General features: G+C 32.0%; 3 protein-coding genes across 4 annotated transcripts; 2 read left to right on the top strand and 1 right to left on the bottom strand.

The window, feature by feature from the left end:
* The first annotated feature begins 1002 nt into the window (after window positions 1-1002).
* On the top strand, window positions 1003-1902 carry LOC122587511. Its single transcript, XM_043759696.1, has one exon. The coding sequence runs from the start codon at window positions 1003-1005 to the stop codon at window positions 1900-1902; it is 900 nt and encodes a 299-aa protein (XP_043615631.1).
* A 9366-nt stretch (window positions 1903-11268) lies between these two features.
* On the top strand, window positions 11269-11614 carry LOC122586476. Its single transcript, XM_043758461.1, has one exon. The coding sequence runs from the start codon at window positions 11288-11290 to the stop codon at window positions 11612-11614; it is 327 nt and encodes a 108-aa protein (XP_043614396.1). The 5' UTR covers window positions 11269-11287.
* A 2344-nt stretch (window positions 11615-13958) lies between these two features.
* Window positions 13959-19965, bottom strand: LOC122589505. Of its 2 annotated transcripts, none has more exons than XM_043761803.1 (11): window positions 19449-19965; window positions 18244-18335; window positions 17870-18060; window positions 17136-17175; window positions 16372-16453; window positions 16200-16277; window positions 15983-16108; window positions 15508-15629; window positions 15161-15200; window positions 14587-14664; window positions 13959-14503 (listed from the first exon to the last, which is right to left on the bottom strand). In XM_043761803.1, the coding sequence occupies exons 1-11, from the start codon at window positions 19682-19684 to the stop codon at window positions 14320-14322; spliced, it is 1269 nt and encodes a 422-aa protein (XP_043617738.1). In that variant the 5' UTR covers window positions 19685-19965; the 3' UTR covers window positions 13959-14319. The 2 variants fall into 2 exon arrangements, with proteins under 2 accessions (XP_043617738.1, XP_043617739.1); XM_043761804.1 differs by having other exon boundaries at window positions 14587-14661; window positions 19449-19964.
* Between the last annotated feature and the right edge of the window lie 6351 nt (window positions 19966-26316).

Below are 26316 nucleotides of genomic sequence, written 5' to 3'. Positions count from 1 at the left end.
ATCACAAGCTAAGGTTCGATCGAGTCCGAGCTTTTAAAATGAACTCGAGCTCTAACTTGGCAGTATTCGAGCTCGGCTCGACTCGTTTACACCACTTATAATCTTGCTTCTAAAATATCTTACTAATTTCACTTTGGTAATTATTGATACACTTACGTTATTATATATATATAGTGTAGTTTTTACATATTAGTTTTTGAAAACAATTTCTTGGATAATTTTTTGCTTCTTGCTATAAGACATCTTAATTTGACATAACCATCCCGTAGTCACCCATCATACAAAGAGAATATTTATACTTTTTGTATGGTGGGTGTTTGAGGAATTATATATTAATACTTTTTGTATGGTTCCGGTCATAACGAGTATACTTCATGTATAAATGCATAGTGCGTATAGCGAGTGTTTATGTCGAATTGATAAGTGTGTATAGACGTTCCCCCATTTTTAGCTAGCAAGAGGATATAGAAACAAAGATTACATATTTAAAGAATAATGGAAGATAGAGTTATGTACATTTCCTACTAGAGATCGAAACATATTAGACGCTTGATGTCGTCATTGTGTTATTGGATGGGTGGGGGGACTCTTTTGTCATCGATGATTTGTCCTGATCACAAAAAATGTATAGAATTGAGAGAATTAAAAAGTAGTTATACAAAAACATATACACATATACATGTTCATTATATTCCGTACTACACTTGTAAACTTTAAATTTGTAATAATGTATGGTCAAGCTTTATGGTATATAGTTGACAATGGTTAAAATTTAATGCTTTTTTGTTGTCTATTTGGGAATGAAAAGGAGTATAACTGTTATTCAATCAGTTCACAGGTGAAAACACCTAAGCGGCACCACCCACATGCAACGCGCTTTATAAGTTTTGACACTATATATATAAACACTCACCCCATTACACAATTGTATCACATAGAATCAAAGAAAACAAAAACAACTAAAAAAAAATATTATTCGATCATCCAATGATGACACCAAAAATGGTAGCACATTTCCGGCGATCCGTTTCCTTTTCCAACACCCCATCGCCGCCATCACAACCGTCATCATCCACTTCAAGAACCGCTAGTAAAAGGCTCCATTTTAGATCCACAAGTCTTCCCACAAGGTCCCACCCTATACTCTATCAACTCAAATTCCACCTTAACCAACTCAAATCCCAATGGGTATCTGATTCTGAACCAGAATCAATTCATTCTGGTAAAGTTTCAGATGCTCTGGTCCGTTTACGGACCATATTGGAGTCTCTTGATGACCTTCTGGATTTAGCTCCATCAAGAGACTCCTTGCATCGCCACCCCGATTGGGTGGAAAAGGTTCTAGAAGACTTTCTTGTGATGGTGGACGTCTATGGAACCTTTTTGATGCAAATATCGACGTTAAAACAATGCAGTGTTGCAGCACAACTTGCAACTAGAAGAAAAGACGGGTTGAAAACCCTTGATTGTTTAAAGGGTTTGAAAAAATCGGGGCGTGAAATCTTTAAGCTCATGCCATTTCTCCAAACTATTCGAGAGAATCACCCAAATGATCCAATTGGATCAGATGCAAACCCCGATCTTGATATAGTTGGAGTGATAAAAGATGTAATACAAGTGATTATTATGATTTCCGAAGCGATTTTTGGTGGGATTTCTAGGTCATTTGATACTAGAAAATCCTCATGGATGATGGGATTGAAGAAATCAAAGAGGGAAAAGGGGATCAAAGAACTAGAAAATGGAGTTTGTTGTTTAAGAAATTACAAGAATGAAGTTTTGAACAAGAAAATGATGCATGAAATGGATCAATGTATTGATGGAATTGAAAATGGAATTGAAAAGGTGTTTAGGAGTTTGATAAATACAAGGGTTTCTTTGCTTAATGTACTTACACAATAGAGTATACAACACAGAAACTAATTGACGGCTTTGATGATGTAAATCTTGATTATCTTTTTTTTTTTGTTTTTGTTTTTATACTCCAATTCAAAATGATTAAAAGATTCTTTTATTTTGTATACATATATATATGTCAAAGAAATTAAGTTTAAAGATACATTATATTGAGTGGTTTAATTTTTGTACGTTTGCATGGTTGCACAAGGTTTCAATTGTATTATAAGGTACCTGCTCGCTAATAGAGTTTAATGAGGAATATGATATCAAAGCTGTACCTATTGTGCTTTTATTCAAGAATGGTGAGAAATGTACGTGAGTCAGTGGTTGGGACTATGCCTAAAGAATTTTACGTTGCTGCCATTGAAAGGGTCTTGCTGTCATCTTCGTCGTGAACTATTGAAGTGGTTGTGTAAAATTCCGGTGGAAAAAAAATTACATACTTCCAATAAAAACGGTTGAAGTTCATTAAACACTATCTACATTTCATTTACAAAAACTTGCCTTTCGGGAGATTAATCCCAAAATATATAGGGCGCGTTTAATTTAAGAAAAGACCCCTGTTTTTCGTTTTTGTTTTCCAAGAAAACAATGAAAACAAGAAAAAGCATTCAAATTGTATTTTCCTAATTAATTTTCCAAGAAAACAAAAATCCTTGTTTCCACTTTTGAACTAAAATTAGAAAAAAAAAATTTTTTTTCGTTTACTATTTTCTGTTTTTCAAGTTAATAAGATGGAGAAATAGAAAACAAAAACATGTGAATCTGAACATGTTTTCTAGTTCAAGATGGAAAAATGAAAATTATATCTTTTATTTTGAACACATTTTAAAAGTTTTCAAAGGTTTTTTAGAAAATTAGTAATAGAAAACTAGAAAACATTTTCCTAAACACGTATAACTTTTTAAATTAATGAATTGAAGCACTTAAAATACGCACCGCCGCGGTCAAGTCCATTGGTATAATCTAGTTGTTATTAAATCATGCTATAAACATTATAATTGAGATTTAATTGATAAATTTCAAGGTCATCGAAGGTTTAAATAATGATATGAGCTCAGATAGTTGAGTCATTTAAATAGTTAAATGTTACCCATTAGACAGATTTTTGAACTTTTACATGTGTAAATTTATACTCATTAATCCTTAGTTATAAGGAAATATGTATAGATTTTCTTTGGAGATCTTCTTATTGGTATATTTTTAGTAATCGACTTTTCTGGCTAGATGAGCCCTCCCTTTTTGATTAAGATATATATATGGGGGATATGTCATATTCGAAAGTCTCCATACCATAAAAAAAAACCAAGTAATATTTTAATGCTCAATGCACCCGTACTAAATATATTTTATGGGTCATTAATTTATCTTACATGAAAAAATAAAACAAAAGATGGAAATGATAATTTTAAAATTTTTTATTAAAACATCTTATAATTTATGATTAAACACTTGTGTGACTTCTGTTCTGACATAATCAACCCTTGAGTCCATCTAATAGAAAATTTTCTCTAAACAAAAGGTACGTAGAAAAAAAATGCATATATATGCAGCTAGATGCAATTATAAGACAAATTCTGACATATGAACTGGAAAATGTATATGCAATTCAGATATCTGAAGAACATAAACAACAATTTAGCAAGTTGTATGTTGTTTATAGAATTATAGCTGGACTATTAATATATTATCGTATAAAACCAAAAACATATTAAAAAAAGCATATTTTCAAACACACACTGCACATGGTTTTTCTGTTCTCAATTCTATATTTTATATACTAGTATACTACTTGCTTGGTTTTCAAAAATGTAATGAGTATATAACTAATTAAGTTCTAAGATTATTAGTAGTTTAAAAAAGTTGATTACTATAATAAGGATATAATGCGAGTTAGTAAGGGCTAAAAGTTGTTCTAGCTAGTAGTCTCTCCAACTAGTAACATTCTATAGAAATTTTTATTTTCTCCCTTGTGTCTCTCCCAATCAAGTCATTGGATAATGCATTATATGATCATTATGCTTTTACAAAATATTAATTTGAATATTATTTTTACATTAAGTAATACTTGCTTAAAGACTTTTTAACTGACCATTTTCATCAAAAGTAACGACTTTGTTTGATATACACAAGCTAGGATGGTACCAAAAAAAGACAAGAGGGGTCAATGTTCCTTTGGTGTTTACGTTTAGCTATGGAATTTAATTTTTTTTTATGGATACTTAGCTCTTTCCCAACGCTACTTTATTTTCAAAGTTTTCTCATCATTTTCTAAAATCTTGCATTGCAATAGGATTTTCTCAACACATTTTTTTGAGAAAAAACCTTTTTATTTTGGGCTAATTGATTGAAAAGTATTTCATACTTGTCACAAAATCCTGTTTTAGGACCAAACTTCTAAAATGTCTATTGTGAGAAACCAAACCAGAAGAAACTTCTATTAAGGGTCTCTACCGGCTAAGATATAATGTGGAGCAGGTTATTGTTTACTTGGCACCTATGTGTACAACTGGGACCCTTTGACCTCTATTTATTTAATTTATATAATAATAAATAGGTATAATATATATATATATATATATATAACATAATACTTGCATAAAAAAACACACTTTGTAGCCATTCATCATTTCATCTACCTCTCTCCACCCTCTTTTCTGATTCCGGCCACCCACCGCCGGGCCGCCGCCCCACATCGCCGGAAAAGCGAGATACACCGCAAAACGCTACAAAGATAACTTCCATCGTCATCTAAGCAACAAAGGGCATCCATCCACCGCACCGTCGCCGCCGAACCACCTGAAAGTCACCATCACGTCGCCCCCCATTTCACAAGTTCTAATTTTGAGTCGAACCCATGTCACCGAAGTGTTAAGTTCTCATAAAATTCATATACCCACATACCCCGGCGGCTTGTTTTACGGCCAATATTCGGCCATCCGGCCGTCAAATCATAGGTGGACTGGATCGATTTGTTTGATCCTTTTTTCTTTCATCTTTCTCCTTCACATGTTTTATTTGGCATGGTAGATCTGTTGATAAGTAAAAATTGTTTTAGATGGTGGTTGGCAGATGGTGGTCGTTGGTGGGCAACATGATGGGTAGCGGATCTTGGTGTTGCGGGTAGTGACCGAATATGCGCCGCCATTTATGGAGAAGACAAGATTGTGAAGCTGCTTATGGAGAAGAACTAATGGGTGGCTGTTGTGGTGGTTATAGTTGGTTTCTTCTAATATTGTTGATTTTCTGTTGAATGATTATAGTTGGTTTTTTAACTTAAGAAATGCAGATGAGGATACAAGCTCATGATTATTGCCTTCATACTATTTGAGTATTTGGTATTGGAAGCTAATTAAAAGTAAATGGAAAATGATATAATAACATAAAATGACATGGAATATACATTTAACCAAAAATAAATAGAAAATGAATTTCAAAAATAAAATTTACTGGCTACCTGATCGTGGACTCTAAATAGAAGTTTCTCCCGGTTTGGTTCCTTACAATAGACATTTTATAAGTATAGTCTTAAAACAGGATTTTGTGACAAGTTGAGGTACTTTTCAATCAATTAGCCTTTTTATTTTCTCTTGAGAAAATGGGAGAAAACAAAAACAAGCATTTTCAGGTTTTCTTTTCTTTTCACACATGTGACATGTTGAACTTTTCAACCAATTAAAACAAAAGAGTTCTTTTTTAATTATTTTATTTTATAATAGAATATTTGAGAAAGAAATGAGAAAGCAGTGAGAAACAAATATGGTTGGTAATATGCCTTATTTTATTCCATTTTCCCACAATGTATTTAGCTATTTTTAAGTAGTTTTCGAGCCGTTTTCGTATACATTTTGTGCGTTTATGGTATTTGTTAGTGTTTCAGGAAAATAACAGGTACTTAAGCGTAATTCTGGAAGAAAACGACAATTTGAGGCGAAAGGAGTGCTTACGGACATTTTACAAGGCAAGAGACTGAATTTGGGTGTTGGTTAACGAAAGTCAAAGAGGCACTGCAACGCAGTCTTGGACTGCGCCGCAACACCGAAACAGAGATTTTAACTGTACCGCAGTGTGTCAGACTGCGACGCAGTGGGTTTCAATACGATCCAGCACAAAGTCAACAAAAGTCAAAAGGTCAATAAGTCAACAGAGGACTGTGACGCCGACGAATTTTTGAATTTTTTTAGGGCAACTATATAAAGCTTGCAAAAACATTCATAAAACCTACCTTTTACTTTCCATCTGTTTTCAAGTCCTTTTGAGGAGACTTTTCATCAGTTTTATCATCTTGGAAGATCGTGATTACGATTGGATTCTTTTCGTTCATTGATTTTGATTTCTTTGATCCAGTAACAATGAATTCTTCATATTTGATTTGTTATTCTTATTTCCATATGAGTAGCTAATCATTGTATCATCCATCTTAATGAAGTGAGACAATATATAAGGATTGCACTACTTTATTAATTCAAAGTTGATTTCTATTATCGTTGTGTCGTGACCTTAATGATTTGATTCTTAATTAATCATTTTTATGATGTTGGTGATATGTATGTTCTTCGTTTGTGGTACTAGTTGAACATATATGTGATTTCAATTAGTTATCTTTAATAAATTGTCACTGATTCATGGTATGATAGTGAATGTCATTTTAATAAAAAAGAATCATTTTGTCAACGTGTTGATTAACGGTTGGTGGTACCACGTTGTCTCCACATAGATGCAATTGTTAATTTGATAATCAAATAAACTAGTAACTGGTTAGGGAAGTTGTTTTAAGCATTGGTGGTACCGGATTTTATAAAGGAACTGATTAATTAGACGATTGAAATGATTTTACAAACGTTGGTGGTACCAGTTTATGTTTTTACTTTGTCAGGATTATCATTTACAACTTAGTTTGATTTGAACTTCATTTATGTGCAATTTGAACATGTTGTTGAGTGGATTCAAGATGGATGTCTTTTAAATTATTGTTTTAAACAAAACTCTTTTTTCGATTAATACTGAAGGATTACTAACTGATTTGACTAACTAATTACAAAGTGACAGTTCGGTTACAAAAACCCCCCTCGTTTCCACTTGAACTACTTTATTTTTACAATTGTTCAATATAGTCTTTGTGATCGACCTCGGATTTACCAAAGTAACTATACTGTTTATGAACGGGTTCACTGCATGTGAGTGTGTTGTAGTCAGTCGCTAGGTGATTCGTGTTTATAAATTTTAAGACTTGATTTCACACATCAGTTGTTAATTATATTTTCTAAAAAAAAAGGATGAGAAAGAGATGATGTGATCATATAGAGCTGATGTGATCATATAGAGCTGATGTGGCAATGAGAAAGAAATAAAAGAATTGTTAGGGTTGGGTAAGGCGTTATGTTCTTTTATATGTTTCTAAAACTTTTTTTTGCCGTATTTTATTTTAACTTTAATGGATTTTTTAATACAAAATAATTGAGCAACTCAAATGAACATTCTGTAAGAGTACGATTACCTTTCGATGCATTAAATCTTACCTAATTGATGTAATCCTGTTATTTTTAGAGCATGATAGATATTTTTAAAAGTAATTTGAAGGTAGACTTAGTCTAATGTAGAAGAACAAAACTAAGTAATCAAACTATTAAATTAGATTTTATATGAGTATAATAATCTAACCTACTAAAATAATAACACTTGTTTAGCTTTTCATATTATCATCATCAATGATAACAATGATAATTGCAGTTTAATTAGTTAGTTTCCAAAAGAATAGGAATCCAGGTATATTGACATAGCTTTTGATCATTGAAGGCTTATCTACAACTTAACTTAATCATCTGGATTTGTATTAGATTTCCTTAACATGACAACTACTTTTAGCTCATTAGTTCTTATCTTCTCCTTAGTCTTTCCCTTAAAATTAAGAGCTAATAAGAGCTAAAGGATGATTTAACTGTCATTAACTAAACCAACTTGTTGTTCAAAAACCTTAAAGAAATAAAGAATGTGTTGTCCTCTCTATCAAAAGTCCATATTTTCCGAAAAGTATTCTATGAAAAGTCACCAAGTATGTTAGGATGGTATCGAATAATTTTTATATTTCTATATAAAATGAGACATGTGTATATGTAGGCTAATATAGTTTCTCAAACAAAAAGTTCAATTATTTTTTTACTTAGGAAGAGTAAATAATGCATCTCCGGACTTACTCCGATGAAGATCCTGAGCTTTTTTCTAACATGAATTGTGAAGTTAGCTTTTTTCTAACATGAATTGTGAAGTTAAAAAGATCTTGACCATTAAATTTTAATTCTTGATTTTATTTTAAAAGTTAAAGTTTTAACAATTCAACGAAAAACTAGAGAGAATCTCTATTCATCCGCCTCAATATAGATGCACATGGTCTTAAAGTAACAAAAACAATTCTCCAAACAAAACGTGCATAGTGACGGTAAAATAAAATTACGTTAAGTTATTTTGCCATTAATAAATGCTAAATGAAGTCCTTATGGCTTCATTTAATATGCATGAAAAAGTTGTACGTTTCCATACCAAAAGTCCACTTATGATTTTTAAAGTAAGTATACAACTATTTAATGCACCTTATCAAAAACCCTTGGGGCTTCATTTAGCAAAAACCCTTATTTAAAATGCATTGCTTACTAGTTACCACCCTTCAATTAACGCTTATCTAAGTTATCTTTAATGTATATGATACCACATAAAAAAAAAAATTGATACCACATCAAAAAAAAAAAAATTATAATATTTAAAGTACATGTAGTTACTTTTCCGTTCGGATTTGAAAGTGATTTAATTTCTATAAATGTGTTGAACTTTTTTGTAAGGTGTTTTATACAAGGTGTATAGATTTTCATATAATCAATGGTGGTAGTATACATAATTACTTTTGGCCTTTTGGGTATACACTATAAATTTATATTTTGGAAAAAGAATATAAGGCTATTAGACATTTAAATTAGTTGAAAAACCTCTTATATATCATTTTTAAAACCATAAAATACACCCAGATATTTATTGGAAATATTAAAAAATTATTATATTAGGAGTTTTTTTACTTACATAACAACTTTACATTCACTTTTCACTTTTCGAACTTCATATTAAACTTCATATTCACTCAAGTTACTTAAGTTACTTTTCTTCTATATTTTAGGATGTTTTGCATGTAATGGTATTAAAATATATGCATAAAGTAACAAAAGTAGTAGTGTGCAACCACAGTGATGGTGACCTACTGGTAAAAAAAACTATAGGCTTCTAGTTTGATTATTGGAAACAGACAATACTAGTTGTTTACCTCGTGCATTGTCGTAAGATACGTTTTTGGAGAGCGTCTAAGTGAGTTGAGTGAGAAAGTGAGGGCCCTAAGGAAGCGGAGGTATACAATAAAATTTTGGTAAATTTATGTCAAATATTCGAACTCAAATTTTAAAAATTACAACTAACCATCTAACAATAACATTAAAAATATTGTAAAGAAATAATAAGTCGTATAAGAACACAAATAATAATTATATTAATGTTTTAAATGTTTCATGAATGTAAGACATAAGTATGATGAAAATTATTATATATTCAAAACGTTATATATATGTATAAAAACGGAACAAAATAATCAAAAACTAAATCTTTACCAGTAAAATCATAACTGTGTACAAATTGTATGATGAAAACCTAAGAACCCAAAATTTTAGTGTCAATAAAAATAAAAACAAAAATTTTGATATGGGATACAAGTTAAAAGATAAAAACTTTCATTAAAAAAACAGCTAAACATGTAGCAATAATAATGTAAAGAATATTAAGATGTATAAAAACATGAACAATAACTATATTAATGTTTTAAATGTAACATGAACGTAAGATGTAACGATGATAAAAGTTATTGTATAATGAAAACACTATATGTATAAAAAGACAAATGAAAATAATCAAAGACCAAATGTTTAAAAGTAAAACCGTAATTGTGTGAAAGTTGTTTAATGAAAACATGATAATTTAAAAGTTTATTGTCATGAAAAAGAAAGCGAAAACTTTGACGTGGGATAAACGTTAAAAATTAGAAATTTTAAAAGATTAAAACAAAATTTGGTTTTAATTTTAAGAGTTAAAATGACATTTGGTTAAAATTAATAAGTGCTTTAAAAACTTGTACATTTCATATATTAAATACTTATACATTTACATAGATTTTTAGTAAATATATAATATCCCTTCCGGCCATATATGGAGGTTAAAACAAAAGTAATTATGTGTGCATAACCGCATATCACCAATTTTTGTTATATACATAGATATTACGTGTAAAACGGACAATTATCATTCTGGATATTAGCCTTTACATGTAAAACGCAAAAACCATGCATACATATTTTCCGCAAATGTTGTAGAACTCTCTCTTTAAAAGTACACGTGCCGCTTTAATAAAGCTGCACAAAAGATGTCAAATTGGTAGATAGAAAACCATATGGGATAATAACATGGTAGTTTATTACTATTTATGAATTATGATGATGTATACAGTATATATGAGATTGATACAACCTTAAGACTGATATATATCTCTATATACATCGAGATAGTCAATTTCTGACCGAATTCGAGCTTTACTCGATCTAAATTACTCGAATGAATCGAGGTAGCAGCTAAAATCATCCTTTAATGAAAATATCAAAACATTTGAATTACAATTGATGCACAAAAAATACTATAAAACCTCATCAAGACATATTACTTAAATTTATTAATTTACTCTTAATAAGCTAGTTATTAGATATCAGACTGGCCAGTGATATCAATATCACAATCACCAGAAGATGGTGGTGGCTTATTTCTAAGCTCCGCCATCTTATTGGTTGGTTCAGATGGTCCATCTTATTGGTTGGTTCAGGTGGCGTTGACTGGAACCAGTTCCGATTCCAAACTGGTTCCTAATTTACTCTTTTACATGATTTACATAATACTGCACCGGAGTAATAATTTATTCCATTATTACTGTATTCGTTTAATTACTACATTTTTATTTTTCAAAATAGATAGTAATTTACTACATTCAGTTCGTTCAATCGTCCTACTATTCGGGACTTATTGAAAGAGTTGCAAACTTAAAACGCCGCAAGAACTTTTATCACTAGACAAAGTTGGATGACTACCTATGACGTGGCTGTGCAGTTTCATACGTGTTTCAACAACACGTGTCCTAAAGAAACAGGTGGCATTTCCTTGTAACACTCATGCATGGCACCCAAAAAATATAAGGGAATAAATTAAGTACAACTATTTCATATCATACCAATAAAAACAAAACAAAAACAAGGCCAAGTTTTTTTTCCACAATATATCACAAATTAAAAACAGTATTTTTTGCTAATTAAGTAAGATGGAAAAAGAACGTGACAAGAAACAGACACGAGTAAGATCGAAAGATTCTGGCACCGGCGACGACGGCAATGACAACAAGTTGACCCACCCAGTGATCTCAACAATGAAGCCACTAACCCATGAAGCATATGGTGGTGGGATGTACGGAAAAGATGATGATCAAGTGCAACAACACAAGAAAAAGAATCATCCACCGGCTAGTGAAACACAAAGTGCTGATGGACCATCTGAACCAACCAATAAGATGGCGGAGCTTAAAAATAAGCCACCACCATCTTCGGGTGATCGTGATATTGATATTACTGGCCAGTCTTATATTCAGTAGCTAGCTTATTTAAAGTAAATTAATAAATTAAAGTAGTTTGTTTTTTGTGTGTTAATTTAGTGTGTAATTATAGTACTTATGATATTTTCATTCGAGGATGATTATATATAACTAAGAGGCATGTTTGTGAACATTATTTGAAGCTCGAACTCGAGCTTAAATGAGTTTAGTATTCAATGCTCGGTCACAAAACCCATTTACTAATCAAACTCGATATGAACCATATTAAGCTCGTGTTTGGTTTAAACTCGGTTGTGATCAACTCGTGTTTAGCTGGTTAGTAACCGATGTAATTAGTGTTTGAAAATGATAATTTGTCAATTCATATGTATGATAGAATTATTTTATTTTTATTATTTTTGTCAAAAATGACAGGCGTTAAGCAAAAAGATGCATGTTCATGAAAATCTATATCTATCATGTACGCGAAATTTCTAAAACTAAAGCATCTCATATGAGTTTAATTGGACATATACACATCGACTGAAGACAAGAACTTCTCGTTTTAACCTTAAGTGCGTCATTAGTCTACTATAAGCAGCGCCAAAGGTAAGTTTAAAAAAAATAAAAAATAACTTGGATCAACTGGGGGCCTCTATGGGGGTTCTAGGAGAGGGCCCTTTTTGAGGTTCTAAGGGAGGGGGTGTTGGTTGGAGACCTGGATTGAATCTCAATTTATAGTCTCGGGTATTAACCTCTTTTATAGTCTCGGATATTAACCTCTTCGGACGTGTGCGGTTGGAGACCTTCGGGTTCCAACCGCTAGCATACTGTCCACTTAGATGTCGCTGTTATGATTGGAATTACTAACAAGATGTCGCTGTTAGGATTCGAACTACTAATAAACTAACACGTCATTATGTCGCTGTTAGGATTCGAACTACTAACAAATTAACACGTCGTTCTTAAAAAGAAAAAAGAAAACCAATCCAGATGAGTTAATTGAAACAAATTAACTGAATAACCGCAAACCAACTTCTCATTTTCACTTGCCAGGTTTCTTCTGAAAGTTGGAGCCGTCTAAGACAATCTTACCAAGTGCATTATACATGTATTCTTTGGCTAGATTTTAAAAGAGAAAAAGAACAAAATTGCAAGATTGCCTGAACCTAGTCAAGCAAGGGCTGGGCGGCTGGGCCTAATAAAAAGAAATTGACGGGCTAATCAAGTAAGGGGTAAGGGAAGCTCTTTACAGTATATTAGTTATTTTTTTAATCGACAAACTATCTAACTCCTCGTTAGGGTGGACAAAACAAGACTAACATATTAAGGTGGACGGTATACACGGGTGAAGGAGCGGTGTCCGGGTGGAATACTACCCCGACCCTTTGGTGACTGGCTAGGGGGTGAGAAAACTGGTGAACATGGTAGCCATGTCTTCCCCATCTTCTTATCCATTATTTTAAAAAAATTACTCGTAGTTTTTATTTGAACCAAAAAAAAAAAAGAAAAAGGGTCGAGAGATGAGGTAATCCTTGCAAGTGGGGAAGGGTGGTGAGGTACTCTTCCACTCTAACACTATGTTCTTGAGTTTTGTTAAGGGAGGAAAACAAATGAATCCAAATGATTGTAAAATAAGTTGAGTTCTTGAGTTTTTTTTAAGGAAAGAAAGGAAATGATAAGATTTGAAAGGATTTTTTTGTTGTTTTTAGACTAAAAATCTTATTCTCATTTTTGGGATGATTTGAAAGGATTTTTTTTCTTCTATTATCATCAAATCATTTCATTTCATTTCCTTTAAAACAAAAATCAAGAAGAGTATAAGGCCTCATCATCCAGATTAGAGCCGGAACCAGTATTTCACGTTGAGGGGGGTTCAAACGTATTTATTTCCCGATCGTTGTATATAATATAATGTAATGTGAAAGACATAACCATTTAATAAAATGTTAGTAAAATAGAACTTTATTGCGATGGTTTACTTTTATGGACCAAATGTAAAGGTTGTACATGAACTGTCATGGGTAGAAATCAAACATTTATAGATTGGGGATGGCTTGCTTCAAAAAGACATTTGTATTAGTTGGCTATAAGCTAGGCTTGGAATGGAAAACATGAATGGTTGGCAAGGGCTAAACACCCCAGTCCCCCTACTAGCTCCGCCCTGTATACCGTCCACCTTAATATGCGTGGATTATAATCTAAAAAGGCAATTTCAGTTGAGAATGCAGCCTTTGGAAGCATAATAATCGAGTATACAAGAATATATAAAAGAAGCCAACTTGGAAGCCACCACATTTTTTTTCAACCAAATCCGACATCACTTAATTTTTGAATGCATCCAAGGAAATCTATGCTACAATCAATTATATCTCCATTGTGGTGTAGTGAAAAACAAGCTTACTTTGAGGTAAACAGAAAACAAGTTTTAATCAAGCATCAGACCCAACTGGGAAGAGGGGGAGGGGGGTAACTTGACTCCATTCTACCCGTTTGCAATGCTAATTAACGAATCACCGATCTTGCAAAAAGACTAGAACATTTAAAACCTACACTACCCCTAGATATGGGCATCACTATGGAATGAATGAGCAATGTCTATCAGAGAGGGGATGAGAAATAAACAATACAATTACTATGAAACTAAACACCATATGACTAAACCAAGAACGGAAATAATGAACAAGATGGACCTTTGGTGCATCCATTTCTCGGGGTCTACTTAACAAGTTACAAAAATATGCGGCAGGAGGTTTTAATTGCTGTCAAGGTGGTGAAGGGCTATCATCTTTAGGTGGTGAAGGGCTATCATCTTTAGGTGGTGAGGGAGAAGAGGGCGGCCCAAAATCAGGATAGGGAAACACGCCTGGTGGTCTCTCTTGTGGTTGAATTGATAGCAGCTGGCTCGAGTCACCAACAACATCAGCCCACCCGTAATGAGGTTCAGCCCTTCGAATAACAAGAAAATGATGCGAGTCAAGTAGCTGATGATAATTCGTACGGGTTTTAACCAAACAAACAAAACAACTTACTCGTAGTAAGTTTCTTCATCTACAACAATATCCCAACTTTCACCCGTTGTGCTTTTTCCATACTTGTGTACCTTGCTGCTAGAAACCATGATATCAATATGTCAGATTTGGATCCTAAAGCATACTATATTCTAGTGGTGGAAATTTGTGCGATGCTAGCAGGTTGGGTTACAGTTTAACGTGTGTTTTCTTTCCATGGTAAAACGGGTCGGGTGGCTTTGGCCGGCCAAAACACTTTATTATCATATTTTAAAGTTTTCTTATAAATAATTGAGGTGCTATAAAAATTTTAAAAACTACAATGCTATATTACTCCATATTACAATAGAACTCTGAACATTTTTTATGAATAATAGTGAATTGGAAGGTTTAATGCATGCCAATGCATTTTGGAGGATTTTCGACCTGTGTAGTCTATTTCCTTTCAAGTCAAGTATATCTTGACTTGGACCGTTAGAAATAAGAGATAACTCGTCAACTCATTGTATGTGAACAGGTCAGAATCACCAAATCTGCTACAAACCAGAGACTAGCAAATATAAATGAAGTTAATTCATTTGCTTAATGAACATACCCATTTCCAAAGTGTTCTTCACCCCATGTTCTTGACCAACCTGATAAATGGACAGGAACAGATAAATAATTACTTGCCTACCAAACTCAAGCAGGTTAAATTTTCATATATAGCTCTCTTAGTTACACATAAACTGCAGCATTCCATTTTGTATGGGTAAATAGTCCGACATTTCCGTTTGTAGAAAGTTTTCAGTTTTAACGCCTGACATTTCCATTCTTAGAAAGTTTTCAGTTTCAAGTACCTATTTGAGCAATGTCATCATATAACTAAAGAAAATTAAAGCTATATTAGATTGGATATAGAGATTCACTTTTATACTGTAAAAATGTAAGAATGAGACGTACGTTCACCAGCAGGTGATACATGCCATGTTTCTCCTTGACGGGAACCAATACCCGCAAAAAATTTCTCTTCCCACTTGTCTCCCCATTTGGTTCCGAGTTCAGTCTCAGCCCATTTGTCGGTCCTGGCAAAGCACAGACTTTAAAACTCCAAAAAAAAACACTGGGACATCTCAGATGCCACTTTAGAAAAGATTGATAGATTTTTTACACTATCCACTTGGCTTATCATTGCAACTAAAGTACTAAACTACCTTTCTTAATATGTTAAACAAAAAGCTACACCTTAAAGGGTAATGTTAGAATTTAAATTATGAATGCGACTGCTTTAAAGGGCGGAAGTACATCAAATGCGATCTTGTATACCATGTTTTGTAAAAGGTGATTATACAATTCTAATTATTTGATATACCATTATCACTTTCAAAACAGCAGTCAAACACTTAATAAGCAGAAATTGAAGTTGTTCATATAATACCATTTGAGAACAGATCCTCTTCCGTCATAGTTCTCTCCCCATTTCTCCCACCATGATTGTTCATTTAGTCTACCATATTTATGTGCTCCTTTCTCGGTCCACCCCTTGGCATCGTATTTCTCCCACCTATAAAAGTTATCATTGTACTTTGTCATCTTAAACTCATTGTCTCATTCATATGTAAAGTGCAGCCACTATATAGGGAAAAAGTGCATACCAATTTTCATACCAACCCGCATTTTCTGTGCCTGATTTTGCTTGCTTTTGTGCACTTCGTTCAATCCTTGCTAAGTTACTGCGGTTTATAGAACCAAATTATGTTGGTATGATGAAAAGTGAGTTTATCTTGATAAGTAAAATGGATAACTTCTTGAAATGAGAATATTAACCTCCATTCATCTTGGTGGAGAACTTCTCGCCATGTTTCCCACCATGAATCCCCTTCAGAATTTCTTCCAGATTTCTCAACACCTGTATCATCACCGACGTATTATCTTACTACTTACTAGGCATAGTTCATGTTTCTTTTACAGCAATTAACTCTGACTACCTCAGATTACATGAGCTTAGGATCATTCCATATGGCATTAAAGGGTAAGGGATTCTTCTAGAGGATATGTGCGTTGGACTCACATTATGTAATAAGAAAAATCAAAATAACAAAACATAATGTAGAAAATTGTGTGTGAATAAACTTCGCAATTAGATGCTTATGGTCGTGATTTTCAATTCTCATGGTGTTTATTGTTTGAAGTGTTCTGATTTTCGAAGAAATCAATGAGTTTAATAATAAAGGTCAGATAAACATAACCAGGTACTTTGAACCTCGCATTTGATAAGCAATTTCAATGTAATCAATATCAAAACCATATATTTAACCTCTAAATGATAAGATAACAGTAAGCAGAGGCAGGTTAGCCAAATATTAGCAATTAATTATGGCACGAATCAGATAATAACTTTTAATATACATATCCAAAGTGACTTTCTATGAATCATATAACCACATCAACAACCACATAAGGATAGCTAGAATCCCAACGTAACATTATGTGTAATATTTGTTCCAATCAAATGAAGTTAAACATATAGCACCATTGATAACTAGTTTAGAATATTAACTGAAGGAAGAAATAACTGATAAATAGTATACCTAGCTCTTTGTATCCGCTCCAATCACTTTTCTCCCACCACTGTCAATGACATCAAATAATCCAATTAATGCATCCACCTGGGACGATACTCGATAATGTCACTTACATTACAAATACGCATAAACTCTACAATGAACAAATATTATAAATATGAACTTTGTAGAGCAAAGACGCACATAAAAGATTATTTTGATGTAATCCTTAAGAGAGCGTGTATGAATAAAGAAATTCAAAGATCTATATACGCCATTTATTGTTCATTACGTCAATATTGGCCAGTATCAGCTTCCTAAAATTCACATCTAGTTTGAATACAATATGATTGATGCTTTTTAGTGAAAAAAAAATAATACAAGTTCTGTTTAAAAATTTGACATCTTCAAATAATTGTTTAAATCTTATATAAAATTTTGATAAAGATAAGAAAAGGAGATCATGTGCACCTATATGATAGTACATCAATTTCTTTGTAATGATGAGAACGAGCATTAATAGAATATGCAGCTTAACTAGGGATCTTTTCTTCAAAAAATATTCATGGAAGTAAATAGAAAAGAATGAATTGGGAAAGAAAACAAAGCAGGTACCACGACTTATAGTAGAATAAAGAAAAAGGGTATAACAGGATTCTATTATGAGCTTATATGGTTACAAATCAAAAGTAAAACGGTGATTGTCCATCAAATGGATTAGTTATATTCAACTTCATACATTAATTAGAAATAACTAATACCGTTTCTTTCCATTCTGAAGATCCGTCATCACTACGACCACCCATCTTTGTCCATCTACATCTTAAACCATTTTCACCAAAATCTTCACCACTTTCTCTATACCAAGTACTACCATCCTCATTGACTCCAGATTCATTGACATGTTCATTTAAACTAATCCCCCAGTCCTTCTCGTTTGCAATGCCGGTGTCTATAATAGAACAACACACAAATAAACAAAGCTAGCAGAAAGAAAATACCAAAAACAACCCATAAAGACACGAAATAATGGTATAATAATTCGCTAATGGCTATATCGTCATCAGTCACTTATTGAATTTGCATGATAAATTGATAATGCATACTGAAAGTTCGGGTTGGTGTCATAAGTTACCTCTTTTTGGTGGTGTGTCACGAGACTGCGGCCCAGAATTTCTTGGGGTACAACGTGGAAAGAACTTCTCTTGCCTTGTAGGCATCAAAGATCTGTAATTAAATTCAAGTTCAGTTTTCAAACTTTAAGCACTACGAAGTCACCTAAAAGCATAACACAACACGACAAAACAAAGAAACGGAATATCTTGTAAAAACTAATACCAAAATTAATAACACGATTTCATGAAATGGTTCTGATTTTACTAACAGCAGTCACTCCGTTATGCCCTTTTCTTATAAGGACTGCATCTTCGGGTTTCCACATCAAACATATAAATTTGTGCCTTAATATTAAACATTAGCTCATCAAATGCACAAATTTTAGGATCCATGCCATAAATGTGCAGAAATTACTATATAAAAAAATTGCATTTCGGAGTAACCCATCACACGCAGTTCCTTCATTTGGGTAAGGTATGATACTTCCTCTCATCTCAAAAATATACTACCATGCCCAAAAATGCAATCTTCCCTTTACATATGCATATGTCTCTAGCAAAAAAGGTTCATAGCCGAAGCCCTGACTCTGTGGTCCTACTGGCTATTCCCAAGAACCACCATTAGGCAATGTTCAATTGTCTTTGAGTACTATCACCCCTAAGCTATGATCAGTTGTCTTTGGGTACCACACCCTGTGGATTGAGAACGGATTCGAACCCCTCTCCACAGTGGCCCACAAAGCGTTTTACACTAAGCAATGATACAACCATGGTCGAAGCCCGGTGGTTTTAAATTTTAAAAACTATATAAATTGGCTAATCAACATTATCATTTCATGATTCTCATCATCTCAACCTCCCACACACATTGTCATAAATGGTATTGGGACACATAAACGTGGATGACGGTATTGGGTCTCATTCTTTTTTTTTAGTCATTAAGTGTTGAACATATTAAGTGACTCAATGTATAAATAATGTCTGTATATATTAAGTAAAAAATAGGTTATTGACGGTTATTTTGGTTTATTAAGTCAAAAAATAACATGAAATTTGACTGAATGCATTAAGTTCTTAATTATTAAGTCTATTAAGTTAATAAAAAAAAAAAAGAACAGGGCTAGTTCCTTATATAAATATGTATGTGTGTGTATATATGTGTATATATATAGTATTAAGTATAAAAAGTTGAAATTTTCAAAAAAAAAAAAAAAGGAAAGCTTACTGAGATGATGATGCAAAGGGCAATGCAGGAGCAGCTTGAATTCTAACTTTATCATTATTATTACTACTAATAATAATATTACCATCTCCACATTTCCTACCCGACCCGACCCGGATCGGGACAACCTTGCCGGAACAGCAACACTGAACCTTACAACCCTTGTTTCTGATCAAGACCCTTCGCCGGAGAAGTACCGACAACCCAAAGGCCGGCGAAACCGCCGGATTTGATGCCATTTTGGCACACTTTTTTTTAACTTGTCTTTTTTTAGTTATCAAGAAAATGCCATTTAACACCAAAAAGATTTTGACCCACAAAAATACATACAATTAAAACCCTAAATTCTTCTGCTTTTTATATTTATGTATACTTACTAAAAAACAGTTGAAAGTGTGAAAAGAAAAAACAAATATATTAATATGTTTGTGTGTGTGTGTTTTTCAAGGAATGAAAATAGAAGGGTTGAAATGAAAGATGGTTTTTTTTTTAGGATTTTTGAGATTGTAAAGTGGGAATAGAATGGAATGGAATTGAATTGGAAAGAATGGAATGAGATGATGATATATATTTATAAATTTGTTTCAGAATCCCAGAGAGTTGAAGGTGGGGCTCCTGCTTTTTGGTCATAGCATATCCTATTTTTCCATTCATTTCTTGACACGTGGATAAGTTTTTATTTAGTAAAATAATGTTGGTTACTGGCCTAAAATAGTAAAATGTTACATTTTTTTTTTTTAAGTATCAAAATGTCATAATCTTTTTTAACCATAAAATAATATAACATGATATTAGGTAAGGTTCACATGAGAAATATTCATATATGAACATAGATAATCATAAGTATAACTTCATAGTTCACATATATAATTTACATATAAAAATTAAGTTATAATATAGAATTATCATCGTTATTTCAATTCAACATGTGATACATTAATAATTGAGCCCTAACAAAGAACTAGAGATAGTTCCAAATATTTTAGAATTACAACCAAAATAAACAAAAAATCTAGACGAACTTAAAGTGTTAACTGCTAACAGTGTAACAAGGGTTAAAAAACTCGTATCAATACAAAAAACCGAAACAAGAGATAAAGCATCGAATTACACTTCGTGATATTTTTAATGCACCCTAAACAAGCTCTAAGTAGGGGATAAAGCAATTGGAAGAAATATACATACTCATTGATCATGATCAATTGGATGTTGAACACCAATTATATATATCTATAAACCTTTATAAAAAGTATTGGGATTAAGTTTTAATCACTTTTTTTTTATTCTCATATTACCTTCCTTAATTACATTATATTTTACACCCCTTCCTCTAAATGTCAAATTTACCCCTATTAAAATTTAAACCATATAAAAAAAAACAATATCACTTTTTTCAGCTGATCTCCCTATCGCAACCTTTGTCATCAATTCATCACCATCAACAACTAAATCACAACCCCCTCTCTCCGGATTCACCGCTCCAATTACCGCCGCCGGATTCCTCACCATCAACAAACGTTTTTCTAATATTGACAGCCGCCTTCTAGCCGCTGCAAACGTGCGGGTACCAGGCTAGTATATATATATATATATAAAAGTTTTAACTTTGAATGGTCACAAAATCATTTATTAGTTTAGCATGTTGCTAGATGATAGAACTCAAAGGTTCATTTTAAGATACATTACAAAAAATGAACATAAAAAAAATCAAAGAAATTTAAGAGACTAAGTTAAAAGATCTTCAAAGTTTTTCACCTTACTGATAGCAACTTATCCATGTTTTTAGCCCAAAGAAAGCCACTTAAAGCCATCATCTACTCCACCATGGAAGATAGGTATTTAAAACGACATTTTATTCTATTTTTATTTTTAAATTACAAGTACGTTTGGGTTGAAACTTTAGGTTCTCAAGAACCCCGCTATTAATTCACACCACAAATATGAGAGTGAAACTCAAACTCATATTGATTCTCTTAAAATCAAAAGACTTACCAATAAACCACCAACCTCATTATATTATGGAAGATATTGATTACCGTTAGGAAATATCATTGTGTTAACAACTTTTGATCACCGTTTTGGGATACCACTTCAAAGCTTGCAGGGCATCGCCCTTGACTCAACTCATCAACTTTCATTAGAGGCACGATTAACTCTATTTGGGCCAAATATCACATTTATTTGTACATATATAGCTTTGATATTTTAGACCCTTGTTTAAAACATAAATATTTTCATTATACATAGACTCTTCTTTGACTAGACATGCACTATAGTTCATTCCAAAATAATCTACCTATGCCAACTCGGCAACTCTTTTATTTTCATTCGGAATTATTAAACGAACTAATTATTGATATTTAATACCTATTGACAACTTTGTGCACAAAGAGGTGTTAAACTCAGTAACCATGGTTTTTTTTTTTTTTTCTATCATCTATACTTTGTAATAAAACAAATCATTTTTTTTCTTTACATTTTCTGGTTTTGAAAAATTAAAAATACACTTTTTTTTTAATCACTAGTTTAAACATCTTCATCTAATAATATACTTATAATATCATTAATGAAATAATTTACCGTATAGAGCTTCCAACACTTAAAATAACTACAATATCCCATTTAACATCAATTAATTTTACATTCACCATCATCGTCGCCTCCATTCCCATCCCCACTGCCGCCCCCACCACCGTCACCACCACCACCTCCACGATCACTACCGCCACCGTCGCCGTATTGCGTAGACATAAGTCTAGTAAACTATTACATGAATCTAAATAATTAAAACCCCATATACTATTATACATACAAATCGATTCTGCAAAAAAAAAATCTGAATAGGCCAGTTTTTATAAAAAAAAATAGTATTTAACAAACAACAGTTTAAAGTACAATAAACGCGTTTTTATCTATACTATCTTATAAAGCATTTTGTCTTTTTTGAAAATATTAATTCATGATTTAAAGTACCTAAAATACCCCTCTTCTTTATTCACTAATTTAAACATCTTTAGCTAATATACCTATAATAACCTTAAATATCAATCACTCATTTTCGTCTCTCTCCTCAAATCTCAACCACTCATTTTTTTTTCTCTCCTCGATAAATCATTTTATTCATCTGATTCATTCAAAATCTTTTATCTCAAAAACTGTATATCGATAAATAATAAAAATTGTATGGGTGTTCTTAAAATTCCATGGTCTTTCATTAAAGATGTCATTCGATATACTTTCGACGATTTTTTCATTGCGAGGGCGGAACCCGTACGGATAAAGCATTTGACTATCATACTCTATGACTTATCACCTCCTATGACCTATCACCGTCGCAATGCGCGGGCACTTTCCCTCGTAGTAACAAATGGAGACTGGTTTTAAAAAGATAATTAACTAATCTCTTTTCATCAAGACTCGTTTTTATAAAAAGCATATCTCTAAATCCATGTAAATAAATCAGTTTTAAAAACAACACATCTATAAAATACCTTTTGAAAACCGGTTTTGCAACAACGCGTCTCTAAACCAGTTTAGTTTTGGGTGGGTCATGAAAAATATTAAACTTCCTTCCAAATTTTCTAGAACTAAATCTCTTAAACGTTATCTTTTTTCTTACCAATGTGTCATCACAAAATCGTATTGCCACAACTCACAACATCCATCCTCTTGGCTATCGCCACTCGACCAAAAAATGGTATGTTTCATTGTTTTTGTTACATGGGTTTAGATTTAGGGCTTGGGTTATTTTTTTTTAAAGTTAATTTTTATTCACAGCCTACACCACTAAAAAGTGATGAAATAAACTGTACAAATATACCATCTATCTGTATTAGTGTTTCTTATTTAATTATTTAGTAGATTATTGAAAACTATAATTAATAATTGCTATTCTTATAAAATTTAAAACTCAAGCTCTCAAATGTTATGTTATTTGTAGACAAGTGCGTTTAGTAACTTATCTATACTCCTTTGTAAATATTATCACACTCCTTATTTTTAGAAATAATTACACCATAGTTATATACGGAATTATTATCATTAATAAACACCCATTATGAAAAGAGTTTTTATAAGGGATAACTGTATAAAATAGAAAGCACCTTTCGACCAATTCATGAAAATAGCAGTGACCTTTAAAAGTTTTGTTATTTAGAAATGAACTTTCATTTATTACCGGAAATAGCAACATTTGACATGTGGACATGGTGACATGGACATTTTTGATTACGTGGCATTTTTTAATGACGTGACATTATGTTTTATTTATTTACTATTTAATTTTTATCAGTCATGTCATTTCCCCTCAAAATGGCTTTGTTTCAGTTTCGGTTCCGGTAAGGTATTTTTTCTCGTCATTATATTCTGAAGCTAATTTCACCTTCTTTTCATTTATTTTTGTTGTGTCTCTTCCATTTTCAAGCATTGAGAAGTTGTGTATGAAGATCATAAAGGAGACATAGATCTATATCTTCTTCGTCTATCTCGAGTTTTAAAATCTCTAAAACTAGATGTCAAAACGTCTTTGTTTTCGTCGGAGAGAGATCCTGCGGATGTTCAGGTGAGACGAGAGTTTCATAGCCATATTTGGTTCGTTTAAGAAGAGTTTGTCCACACATGAGATAGATCCAGATGACAAAGGTTCAGAGGTTTTCTCGAACTCGAACAAACTGTCGACAGTTTCTAAGTTAGTTGAAGAAATCGAAGAAAAAACCATCTCCACATCCAACACTGACGAGGTGTTATAGTAATCCGACTATAAATTAAAGTTCATTGCTAAAATTTAACTTTTAAAGGTCATTGTTATTTTCGTATTGTTTGAAAGGTCCTTTCTATTTTCTGTGTTATAAAGAATGACACGTCATTAAAAATGCCACATAATCAAAAAATGTCCACGTCACGTTATCCACGTGTCAAATGTTGCTATTTCCGGTAATAAATGAAAGTTCATTTCTAAAAAACAAAACTTTTAAAGGTCACTGTTATTTTCGTGAATTGGTTGAAAGGTGCTTTATATTTTCTGCAGTTATCTCTTTTTATAAAATACCAAATTTACCCCTAATGAATTAATTTACACTTTAAACCTTTATTTTAATAATTAACACTTTAATCCGTTATCATTTAAAAAAATTCCACTATCACAATTACATCAATCTACACCACTTGACACCACTACCATCACCAATATTATCATCACCGACTCCGCTAGACCGCCTTCCCCATCATTGCACGAGTACTAGTAATATATAAAGAAAGTATTTCCCCTTAAAGAAAGTCAACCAACAACCTTAATTTATGACGAAAGAAAAACCATAGGAATATTGTCAGGATATTCAAATAAAAATGCATTGAATAATTAAAATTTGACAAAATACTTTGAAATGATAATGGATAAGGTGGCCACGGAGGATATTAGGTGTTATTCCAGTAAGTGACATGGCAGTTATGGTTGTAGTTTATGACACGTGTCAAGTACAAAAGACCGTTACATATGTGGCTTTGAACTAAAACTAGGAAACAAAGTAACGAAGTACCAAACCCTTGCAAAAACTTGCTCCCTTGGTTTGTTAGGATTATATAAAAATAACCGTCTAATTTTAAAGACACAGTGACGTGTTTAGTTACGAAACACACCCTTTTTATCATTTTTGTTTTTAAAAAAACATGAAAAATTGACAACACATTTTAATAATAGTTATTTAAAAAACAATGTTTTCTATTTTTAAATAGAAAACTTGAAAACATTTTTTTTCTTATTTTTCATTTTCTATTTACACACTCCTTCTTCCTTCACATCTTTAACATGTTATCTAGTTCTCTAATTAGAACGCATTTTCAAAGTTGTTATTTAATTATAAAAAATAAAAGCCCCTTTGATTCTTTCAGATAATTTAAAATAAAAAAATTAGAAAACATTTTCTAACAACCAAACGGACTCATAACTGAATAACTTTATTCTTTTCTAGTAATATAAAACGAAAACAAAATTCATATGTACATATAAAATAAGCTTACTTATATATAGTTTTAAAGAAACCTATAAAACTTGAAACATATAAACCAGAAAGGAATTAGTATATTAAATTATAAAACGATTTATACTAATTGTATTTTATGAACTTTTAAATTGATGAATTATGTGTATTCGGGTATATATATGTAGCAACCATATAAGTTGTCACGTGTAAATTTTCTTATTAGTTTAATACATAAAGTGTATATGATTTCAAAATTCATTACATACCATGCACAAGATTAAAGTTCGATACACATTATAATAATTTGTATACAATTATTTACATTATAAGGTATTAATCTCAACAAGAAAATGTGAAAATTTTGAAACTAAAGAGTATTTGTGTTTGTGGGCTTCGGATAAGTTTGATGTCAATTTTCTCCCTTTTTGGAGTGAAAAGTACCCACAAGATCTCACAAAGATTGTATTGTAACCTTCATTCTCATGGTCCATATTTGAGGATCGCATACATTTGAACCCTACCAAGAGAGAATGTAGGGATTAGAAACCTTTTGTATAATAAATGGTTTTTAGACTTTGTAATGTATGAACAGTTTCATGAATTAATAGATATATTTTCGTCTTTTATACCCTTTTTAAAAAGCTTGTAAAGGAATATACATTTTATTATCTAATCAAACTAAGAACATCCACTTTCACAAAAGTTATAACATCTTTTTCACTAATTTTTCTTAAAAAAGAGTTTTATATCTACATTTATTACTATTTTGAATAAAATGAAAATAGGGATAGAAAGTACATTTGTGGGGAATTAAAATGAATAACTAAAAAATATATATATCTTTGAATAGCTTGAACTTGAAGGATATATACAAAGCTATTAAAATAAAAAAA

Source organism: Erigeron canadensis, chromosome 2 (genome assembly GCF_010389155.1).
Source record: "Erigeron canadensis isolate Cc75 chromosome 2, C_canadensis_v1, whole genome shotgun sequence".
Taxonomy (NCBI): Eukaryota; Viridiplantae; Streptophyta; class Magnoliopsida; order Asterales; family Asteraceae; genus Erigeron; species Erigeron canadensis.
Note: the sequence above shows the minus strand (reverse complement) of the source record. Positions and strands in the feature narration are given on the sequence as shown.